At 36.4% G+C, this 11,550-nt stretch overlaps 1 protein-coding gene across 1 annotated transcript; it reads right to left on the reverse strand.

The window, feature by feature from the left end:
• Positions 1-1,019: 1,019 nt before the first annotated feature.
• Positions 1,020-9,771, reverse strand: LOC129441612 (macrophage mannose receptor 1-like). The gene is made up of 4 exons (XM_055201264.2): positions 9,328-9,771; positions 8,915-9,244; positions 4,955-5,043; positions 1,020-2,142 (listed from the first exon to the last, which is right to left on the reverse strand). Exons 1-4 carry the CDS (start codon positions 9,710-9,712, stop codon positions 2,011-2,013), a joined length of 936 nt encoding a protein of 311 aa, XP_055057239.2. The 5' UTR covers positions 9,713-9,771; the 3' UTR covers positions 1,020-2,010.
• Positions 9,772-11,550: the final 1,779 nt, after the last annotated feature.

An 11,550-nucleotide genomic window follows, 5' to 3' on the forward strand; every position in this document is an offset into this window, starting at 1 on the left:
GGTAACGATTCAATTCAATTCTACGATGCATTGCAATGCATCAGAATGCTACTGTACACAACAATGCAAATTTTTAATCATTCAAGTAGTAAAGTCAAGTGCAACTATTCTCAACAAAAACGAAAGCTTAGCAGCTTTAAGACAATGACAATTATTACCTGAGATGAGAATTTTACACACAGCGTAAGTCTTTTCTAGTTTCCCATTAACTTCATGGAAGCTGAAATGTGCCCATTTGTCCACTTTCCATGGAAAAGGGTGCGTTTTATTTACCCGTCTATCACGGTCATCTCTCTCCGCCTCAGCCATCTTGATTGTGTTGTAATGCCCCCAGAAGTAATTGAAACTTCAAAACTTTATTGTCCACTCGAGGCCAGAAAATAAACAGTGCTCTAACTTAGGGAAGGAGGTTGTTCCCCAAAATCTTGCAATACATGGCCCCAATCATCCTCTCCTTAATACAGTGCAGTCGCCGTGTCCCATGTGCAGAAAAACACCCCCAAAGCAAGATGCTACCAACCCCATGCTTCACAGTAGGGATGGTGTTCTTGGGATGGTACTTATCATTCTTTTCAGGTCATTGACCGGCTCCTCCCGTGTAGTTCTGGGCTGGTTAAGTGGGAGAACTTGCAAAATAGCAGGGTGATCAAATACTTATTTTCCTCACTGTATTACCAAAACTGAATATACCACCCATGCCTATTTGGAATAACTTGACAGTATTCAAGCATATGTATAAATCAGATCTATTTAGTATGTGGCATAACAAGAGGATTTGTGGCCGCACATTGGATTGAATCCACAGTGAGGACAATTTATCATTAACATATTTTTTATGTCTTCCACATAGTGCAAAAGGTGCAAGGTTTCTTTAGTGTTCACATCAAACCAACCATTTACTTGTTTTATACCAAGAATGAGAGACAGACAGCTGACAGACTCTTTCAGTAAACAGACAACATTTATTTTCATTGGTTTTTTTAGAAGAGAGAGAGGGAAAGAGAGAGAGAGATAGACAGATTTCCATAAGCAAGTACAGTAACTTGTTTTCAATGAACAAATTACTTTTATCATGCAACTCTAAATATAATAGTATACAATGGCTACTTTCATGCTATATATTTTACAAGGATAAATAATAAATAAAATGTAACTAATATTTTCCTAATTGTGTTTAGTTTTAAATGAATCCTCAGAATAAAAAGAGTGTTGTACACTCTAAAAACAAACAGTGCTAAATAGCACAAAAAGTGGTTCACTGGCTCGTAATCATATTTTAAGTGTCATAAAGCACCTATGTAGTACCTGTGTAGCACCTGTGTAGAACCATATGTGGTGCTATAGTGGTGCTATAGCATCCTCGGATGGTTCTTCATAGGTGCTTTATAGGTTCTATATAGCACAAAAAATGGTTCCCCTATGATTAAGAGCTTTTAGTGCTATTTAGCACCAATTTTTGTTTAGAGTTTTTATTACACACAGTACTGCACAGATATCTTAAATTCACCTGAAAATTGGAAATGCATTAACATTGTTCCTGCCGATTAAATAATGTAACAATTATAATTATAAACTTTAACTTATAGCTCTATTTAAAAGTCATCTTAAAACAATTCACAGAAGAGAATATAATCAGACTAAGATTTTTTAAACAGATGTGTGAACTTGCCTTAGATGTAGTCAGGATTCTAGCTGCTTTATTTTAATCATGCTTCTTTATTATTATAATTAATGAAATATGTATATTCTATTATTTGATAATAACTAAATAATTTTATAATTGTGTAATTTGTATTATGCTACTGTATACAACAAAACAACATTAACAGTGGCTTAGAAAATAAGAAAGGTTAGTGTACTGACAGAATGAAGTCAATAGATTTAATTTCCTCATGTTCACATTAATCTTTATAAAAAAATCTAGGTATTAAAAACACAGCTTAGATATGAAATTTGTGTATTTTATATTCTCTTGAGACTGTTCTAAAGTTTTACATTAAAAACATCGGTTCAGGGTTGTATATCACATGGAGTACTTGAATTCACTCTCTGTTCAATCAGATGAAACACCTCTCCATCTTCATCCTTTCTCCAGTTTATCTGTGCATTCTCCAGTCCAAGGCTCTTTAGCTTTACATTTATCTGATGACCAGCAAAAAAAAAAAAACTTGAATAATTATGACACAATAGGCTACACATCACATAATAATAATAATAATAATAATAATAATAATAATGGATTTACATGATTCAATAGTGTTGGTTTCACGTGATTGAAGTTGTTATAAAATTAAAATAACATGTAAACTCTACTTAAATACTTCACACAAAGGAATCCTAACAGAATCAAATAAACTTAACAAGATTAATACATGTTAAAAACAACTTAACTGAATCTTTTATGGCTAACTGCTATCTACACCGACAAAAAAATATTTTTGACTCTGTTCACTTTATTTTAACGATTAATTATGACTTAACACCATTGTAGCAGGTTTCTCACACAATCTCTAAAATAGTGTGTTAAAGTTACAATAAAACAACAACCAACAATTAAACCAGACATCAACTGAGTCATCACTATTTCTTAAGCTCAAATTGTGCTACACTTTATTTGAAGAATCATCATCAGTAGAATTGATTTTTAATACAACTCAAATTATAAGTTAGGACTATATGAATAATTTATGCTATTGTAGTTAGTAGATTTAACATGATGAAAAGTAAATCACGTTAGATTAATATGTCTCAATTAAGTTAGGGAGTTAAAAGTTTATTTGAGGCACTTGACTGAAGCATGTTCTTTCTAAGTGACATTTACACAATGATTCAATCTTTAAGAGGTCTGTGCGTAAAACTTACATTTAAACATTTGGCAGAGTAAGTTGTGTGCTATCACACACTAATAGTAATAAACTAAAAAGAATGACAGTCACAGCAATTTTCAGAGATATTCATACAGTGGTCAGATTATAAAAAAATAGAATGTTGTTAATTTTTTATTTTGCCATTGGGGTTGTTTGCCCTGTAGCCATCCTTACATAATAACTTAAAAAATTGCTTAATTACAAAAAATAATAAACCATAATGTTTATTTACAAATTATCTCTCCATTATGGCAAGCCCTGTCTGGATAATTAAACTCTAATTGTTAAATTAAAGAGTTATCATTTTCTTTTGAGGTTTTGGGCAGAGGGAGATTACCATAAATAATATTAGCAATATCTGTCTTTGCAAGCTACACTAATCAATTTTTTGTCTTTCTGTGACTATTGTACACAATGTTCATCCATCCTTAAACGTTTAAATTGTTAAAGGCGGAGTCCATGATGTTTGAAAGCCAATGTTGATATTTGAAATCACCTAAACAAACACGCCCCTACCCCAATAGAATCTGGACCTTCTGTTGATAGACCCGCCCCACACATACGCAACCCGGCATTTGATTTGATTTGATTGGCTATAAGTGTGTTTTGGTAGTCGGCCCGTCTCCTTTTCCAACGCGTTTTTCAAACATCGTGGACTCCGCCTTTAACCCATCACAACCAATAACATGACTGCTGTTATACTGAATGTTGACTTTAGATTAAATAGATAATGGGCCCTATTTTAACGATTTAAGCGCATTGTCTAAAGCGCAACGTCTAAATGTGCGTGTCCGAATCCACTTTTGCTAATTTAACGATGGGAAAAATGGTTTGTGCGCCAAGCGCATGGTCGAAAAGGGTAGGTCCTATTGTAATGAAGAGTATTTTGGGCGTAACGTGCAATAAACCAATGAGAGTCTCAGCTCTCATCCCCTTTAAAAGCCTGTTGCGCTGGCGCTATGTCTAATCCCTATTTAGATGACGGACTTTGTAAACTGAAAAACTAAGTGGAGGAAGAAGATTTCCAGTTTAAGATTAATGTTAAATAATTGTGTTGTTTTTCCACTTGTATTGAAATTGTTATTTTTTTATTAAAACCTTTAAAAATCGTTTTCTTTTAGTCATGGAAGTAAAAAAGTAGGCTTGTAATTGCTTTAAATGTATGGCTATCCAATATCATCAAAAAATAATTTACGAGTATGTAAGATAAGGTTTGTACTCTAAAAAATATTTTATTTGTAACAAACAGGAGATAAAGAATTTACAAGCGGCTCTCCGCACGTTCGTTTCAGCACTTGGACAGCGCTTTTTAAGCAAAGAGTTTTTTTAAGCATTACTTAAAAATGTATCTCATCTCACTATATCCAGAGGTACAGAGTCATAATATACAATAAATCCGTGAGGTAGCATTTAAAAAAAACATTTAAAAACAGATGCATTTGTTTAAAGCAAAGCATTTATTTACTTACCAGGCTACAGGTGAAGCAGCTCTTTGTGCTTTCTAATGTCTCATAATCAGTCCTCATTTATGTCCAAGAGACTCAATAATAACCTTTTACATTCAATCCTTTAATCTTTCATATTTAAAAGCGTTTTTGTGCTGCTGCGCATTCATGTACTATGTGATAAGCAAACCCGCGTTGTCCTCCCGTTTATAGGCGCATATTACTAACGTGCTCATTAAATAACAAAAAAACATATTGCGCCATTGACTTTAGACCAGGTGTTTGTTGGTCAATGGTGTAGTCTATTTTAGTTGCATCAAAATAGCAACGCGCCAACAATGCACCTGAACACACCTCGTTTTCAGACCAGAACGCGCATGGGCGCAAAAGGGGGCGCAAATGCATTTGCTATTTAAACAACGTAGCGCCAAACATGAAAATTTTAATTGCGCAGGGTGGAAACTAGCAAAAGACACTTGCGTCACGCATTGCGCTGCATTGCGCCGGGTGTAAGATAGAGCCCATAATATTAAACTATTGGGTGCTTTCTCTACGGTTTCATAAATGGCAGTAACTTTAAATGATGCTTTGGATGGGCATCCAACACATTAACATGAATCTTATGACAAGACGGAGACAAACCTCATTAAGAATGGCATCCTGTACCGAAGGATCAATCAAGTTTTGTTTCCCATCATTGGAGAAGTTCAGTCTGACAATCTGTCTATTAGCTACAGAAATACAAAAGAAAGTTTATATATAAGTGTATGTGTGTGTATATATATAAACACATGCTCATGTTCACTCAACTAATTAGTTTTAATTCATGTTAAAAACTCAATTTATATAGAGTGGGGTAAAGTGAGACATTTTTTACATTTGCTCCCCTCTAAGCGAGCTAAAATTATATATCAATCAAATTTACACATTTCCCATTATTTCAGGATGTTTCCTAGCTATGGAAATTACCAGAATGTATTCAGGACGAAGAGCAGTGAAAATATGATTGTTTTAAAAAAAGTGGTCTTGTGTCTCACTTTACCCCAGCTTAGGGGTAAACTGAGACAGACCAGGAAAATCAAGAGGGTAAAGTGAACCAGCTCGGGGTAAACTGATCCACTTACTTTTTCCACTCTGAAACTACCATAACAGCACATATTGTAACAGATAAAATCCTGACGGCTAGCTTGACAACCACACATTACAGAACTAATGTTTGACTAGTAACAGAATCAAGGGGATTGATCAATTAAGAACATTATTTTTCTAAACACTTGAAAGTACAGTAACTCTGAACCAAAATCAAATACAACATAATATAATTCAAAAGTTATATTTTTTGGCCAGTTTTTGCCTTTATTTAACAGTGAGTTTCGGAGAGGACAGGAAAGTACAGGGAGTAGAGAAGGGTATTGGATCGGCAAATGACCACAAGGAATCGAACTCGGGTCGCAGAAAGTGTGAAAGCACAACATGTCGGAGCCCTGCCCACTACACCATTGGCTCCGACAATTCAAAATGTTTTAATTAACATTCAAATGACATATAGAACCAGTTAGATTAGAACGCAGTCTGGGGGTCAGAACAAAGTACCCTTAGATCCAGCTAGTGCCTGGGGGTCAGCGCAAAAGACAATCAGAACCATCTATCAATATTTCTATCCCTTGCAGCTGCTCTTACTGTGGGTTCACACCAGACGTGAGTTCAACGATTTGTGCAAGTAGATTACATTCAAAGTTAATGCAAAGACACGATCAGATGCAGCCTCGCCTGGGACGATGCGAATGACGCCATATGAGCGTAGCATTTGCCGCGAAAGCATGCACTATGCGCCTCAAACATGTCTTCGCCCAAGTTATAAATATTTATCTTGATTTATCTTTAAATTTGCATGACACAATGTTAAATCCCGTGAGTAATCTAGAGGGAGTAATGCTACGTATACACCAAATGCGGGGCATCGCGTTGCTCGATCTGGATTGCTCGCAGGATTTAACATTGTGTAGTGCGAATTTTTCGCTCGAGTTGAATGTTTTCGGATTGGGCGAAGACGCATTTGAGGCGAATAGGGCGTGTTTTCGTGGCAAACGCACCACCCATATCACGTCATTCGCATCGTCACACGTGAGGACGTGTCTGATCGCGTCTTTGCATTGACTTTGTATGTAATCTACTTGCGCAAATTGTTGAACTCGCATCTGGTGTGAACCCACAGTACCATGATGCCTCGCGTTTGGTGTATATGTAGCATTAGAGACTTCTTTCCTTCCTTGACCTAAACGGCAGCACTCTCCATCTCCTCAAGGGGTGTTTTTCCCCAGGCTGTCTTCCTGGTGTATTGACTAGGCATAATGGTTTTTCTGCAATGTTTATAACATTAAAAATAAAACATATGTAATGTTATATTACATTAAAATATGTTTTAGACTAAACTGAACGTGTGCCTCATGTCTCACTTTACCCCACAGCATTTGTCTCACTTTACCCCAACGCCACATTTTTGAAAAAAAACTATCTCTCTTGGAAATTCAGGCTAATCTTCAGCTAGCATCATCACAAGGTTTTATATGTTGGTAGTTCATAAACATGTGTGATAAAAGTTTTTCTACCTGAATCAATTTACTTTGGCACAACAGTTGATTAAGTTGACAGCAAGAAAATTTACTTTTACTAGCAAAAAATATATTTTTGTGAAACAGTAAAGAACAACACACAATAACATCCTAGTCAACACGTGAGATCACACAATGATCACAGTGACATCACACCATTCTCATATGGTGATAATCACAGTGTGAGCTACAGTATATGTGAGCTCATTGTGATTTCAAAATGTTTGAGCAGATTAACAGGAGGCAATACAACACAAGGGGGTGTACACAAGTACAGTGACCTCACATTGTGACCATGAAATGAGCGCACAGTGAGTGTACCATGACCTCACATTGTGACAATAGTACATTGCTCACAATGTGGTCATACCACACTGACTGTGCGCTCATACTATACTGTAGTCATGATGTGAGGTCACAGTACACTCACTGTGGGCTCAAAGCATGGTCATAATATAAGGGCACAACAAACTCATTGTGTCATAGCAGGACATCACATACAGTACTGTGCAGGAGTCTTAGGCCACCTTGCTACCCTTAGATTTGTTGTTTTTCCAATTGTATAGTGATCATATATAATTATTTCTCAATCTCTTTATTAGAGTACAACCAGAAAACAGGAAATGTGTATGTAGTATTAAAAACAGTATAAAAGTATCAGCTGAAGATGTGTTTCGTGCCAAGAGAGGTCACACTAAATACTGACGCCTAAAGACGACATTTAGTTTTATTTTTAATTTTATACCTTTGTGCTAGCTTGCGGTCTCTCGAGCAAACATGTTGTCATCTGTGCTCTGCTATAAGTTCCCAAACTGCCTTTTAGCGATGAAAAACATCCACAGGTTGAGAATCAGGAACATAATACCATTTTTTTCCAGACTTGCAGTTTGTGGTGGAACATTCGCGACGGGCACGTCAGCATTATTTGCTTAAATGCAACTTAAATTAGGCTCTGCGGAGTGTGTCAACTGACGCCACGTGTGTTTGAACAGAAACTGTCATGTGAGACAGAGGTAGTGATAAACGCAATGTGCAAACATCTATTGGTGGTGGCCAATTTTAATTTTGTGGCAGACTGAGTAGTAAATAAATGTATGGGAATGCACAACGATGCTCTTACTTGTATGATGTCACAGCAGTAGGCAGCACAAATATAACGACACGCCTATAATCCCTCTCACTCCAAAGTGTTACTAAACTCAATGGAAAAGCTAACCAAGCCAAAGTGAGGCGAGCTGACCCGACCTGACCCATACCAAACCATGGGGTACTATGCAATAGAAAAGCGCCATATATGTCTGGAAAACGTTGACCTAAGAGTAGAACGTCACCCTTCTTACCTATAATTTCTAAGAAATATTATAGGAATGATCATAGGATAAAATTTAGGACACTTTATTTGCCGGATAATATTGCCAATTAAATGGGTTTTAGAAATGATCAATTAGGAAACCCACATTAGCTCTTTGAGCAACATCTGAAACTTTGTATAGCATGTGTTTTATGGGTGGTATGAGCTCCCAGTGAGTGTGCAGTATAGTTACACTTTTAGATCACTGTGACCCACACATTGTGACAACATTATGAGGATCTTGTGAGCTCACAGTGATTTCACTGTGAGATCAACCTTATCTTAATTAATTTAACTGAGCAAGCAGTTAATAGTTTTTACTGAGTTGAGAATTTTCAGCAAAGAAAATATTAATTTATGTCAAAGAGTTACTTATTTATGTCAGTATTATGCATTGAAGTTGTGTTTGAAAAGAAAAACTAAAACAAAAGTGTAGCATTAAACTAAACTGCTTAAGCAAATCAAACATCCAATGAAAATAATTGTGTTTATTTTTTAAGTGTATATATGATATGTGAATTCAGAGACACTTTTATATTTTGTGTATTTAAGTTAAAGTTGTTTTAATTATTATGTGTATTCATAGTTATTTTAACCCATGACCTTTGTGCTGCTGAAAAGTTCATTTGTTAAACTCACCTCCATTGCAGATGAAATAGTGCTTTTGGTCACAGTCGTATCGAACCCATTTCCCAGAATCAGTTGTCAACATAGCAACACAGTCACCATAATTCCCCAATGGATGTCCTGCTGCCCAGTTTTTAAAGGTGAGGTTCCACTGATCAGACCACTGCCAAGAGTCTAAGTACAGACCAATCCAGAAGCTATAAAATCTTCCAAGAACTGCATGTAGCTGTTGCTGCTCTTGAGAGTTGTGGACAATGGCCAGATCAGTGTAATGCTGTCTGCAGTAACTCTGAGCATCTGTCCAGTTTTTCAAAGAATTTATTCTGACATATCCAGTACTTTCTATTGAGAGTTACAAAATAAAAACACATCTCAGCTCCTCTTAAATAAACTAAATGTTAACAGCCAGTAAACTGACTACTTACCATTGTAACATGCAAAACGTATGGAGTTTTCACACCCACCATCGTACCAAGCATTATAGTAATTTGAAACACAATCTCCACTTCCATAGGGTTCTAATATGTCCCATGCATTGTACTGTGAAATGGTTTCTTCTCCATTTGACCAAACCCAACGCTTCTGTGCTGCCTTCTGCAGTCCAATCCATACTGATCCTTTGTACCCATCCGTTTCATTCACTAAATCTATTATTCTGTTCACATCATCCATCGAGTCTACAGTAGCTAGATCAGTGAATCTCTCTCTACAGTAACTCTGAGCATCTGTCCATGTCATACTTATTTTTATGTACTGATAATTTCGCCAAAGACCAGAAGCGCTGCACAGAAGTCCTGTTAAAATAAACATGTTTAAATATATTCATGTACACACATATTCTTGCGCAAACAAATTTAAATGATGGCACCAACCTGACAGCAGAAGCAGCAGAAACAAACTCATGTTCATAACTGCTGTCACAGCTCCTCTCTGATGTTTCACCATCACTGGTACAAGCAACCAACTATTCAAGCAAAGACAAAATGACAAAGATTGCTCATAATTTGATTATTTGTTCTTATGTTAATGTTAACTTGATTTTAACAATATCTAAAATTTATACTTGCTTTTTGTATGTGATTTTAAGCAGACATATCATGACAATCAGACTTTTTATATGTTTAACATACATCTGTGTGCTTTGACGGATCACAGGCAACGTACATTGCAAATTGTTCATTTTTTTCATTGCTTTTGCTTTGTAGCTACTGGAAGACATGTTAACCTTGGCATGACAGGGCCACCATACTAGTTAAAATGCGTTCCGAATGGGGGGGCTAGAAAGTAATATTCAGTTGGTTATATAGAATTTTACCGCTAGATGGGAGTAGATCCTACACAGTGGAGCTTTAAATAAATTATTTCTGAGATTATTTCTGATAGCCATTTCAGTAAAATAATGTTTCACACATCTCAAATAATGTTTCACAAATCTCAAATATTGGTTAAATGTCATAATCACCTGACAAAATACACATCTTGTACGAAGTAGTTATGTGTTGCAGCTACAGGGTGGCAGCAACTGCCACAGGCTTGTAGCAACAGGAGCATGAGACCTGTACTAACTTGAGCAACAGCGCAAACTCATTCAGTGTACTTTGAAGGCATAACTGTAAAAATTTTAGTCCTGTCTATTTTTGTCAACAATTATGCATGTTAATTTAGTTTTAGTCAGCGTTTTTGGACATCTGTGCAGTCTCGTGGTCGTCTCGTCTTAGTCATGGAGAAAAGGTTGTTGACGAATGGCAGGGTATTATATATTATTGTTATGTGTTACAACATCCATCTGCTAGGGGGCTTTAGAGAGCTATATAAGGGTGAGTAAATCTAGACAAGCAAGTGTGTTTTTTCAGACTGAGCACATGAACAATGTTGTGTTCCACAAGCCTCAATAAATGAACCGAACTGCTTAATGCAGGCATGCAAACTCCTCACCTTTCAGCGAAATTCGCCGTTTTGAAGCCAAAATGGGTCACTTATGAGATTCGTGCAGATCCGAAGAGAAAATATATATGTATGGGGGGAGGGGTCAGTGTGGACAAACCACTGACTTTACTATTATACATATCACGTGCAGACGCAAACGCATCTTGAATTTTGTTGTCACTTGTCAAAGTCCAGTGCGTGAAAATAGCCCCTATGTGTTTATTAAACATGCACAGACTTTACACGCCACTCAGGCTATGTGACATTATGCACGTCACCAATCACAACCAGCGTTACAGCAATTCATTCATTCAGTTTCTGCCTTCAGAGCAGCAACAAGTTCAGATGCCAGAAAGCAAATCTGAGGTAAGATACAATACAAATGAACCATCTTGCTGAATTAGTTAACCCGCCACTTTGTGGTAGTAAAATAGTATTGCGAAGTCCTAACACTCGATGAGCATAGTATTATCTTCTTCTTTTTTTATATAAAACAACTAAGTATTTTCTTTGTTGTGTCTGTTTATATAAAACTTAATAAGGATATCGTCGCTGCCCGATGAAACTCACGTATGTCCAAACCGGTTAATTTTCAGGAAGTGAAAAAACAACGTATTTCAAAAGCAGTTGAATGTAGCATTGTCATACCTGGTACGGCATCTTTACATGTAACCATATTCTTGCCAGTGTAATGATATAATCCACATTTGACCAAAATTGAG

Source organism: Misgurnus anguillicaudatus, chromosome 2 (assembly GCF_027580225.2).
Source record: "Misgurnus anguillicaudatus chromosome 2, ASM2758022v2, whole genome shotgun sequence".
NCBI classification, from domain to species: domain Eukaryota; kingdom Metazoa; phylum Chordata; class Actinopteri; order Cypriniformes; family Cobitidae; genus Misgurnus; species Misgurnus anguillicaudatus.

What these genes read in the sequence shown, in the direction of transcription:
- LOC129441612 (XM_055201264.2), bottom strand. Translation starts at nt 9,712, where the DNA reads ATGTTTATTTTAACAGGACTTCTGTGCAGCGCTTCTGGTCTTTGGCGA. An exon ending in ACGTTTTGCATGTTACAATG is followed by an intron (nt 9,245 to 9,327) that starts GTAAGTAGTCAG and finishes AACTCTCAATAG; the next exon opens with AAAGTACTGGATATGTCAGA. An exon ending in AGGATGCCATTCTTAATGAG is followed by an intron (nt 2,143 to 4,954) that starts GTTTGTCTCCGT and finishes GCTGGTCATCAG; the next exon opens with ATAAATGTAAAGCTAAAGAG.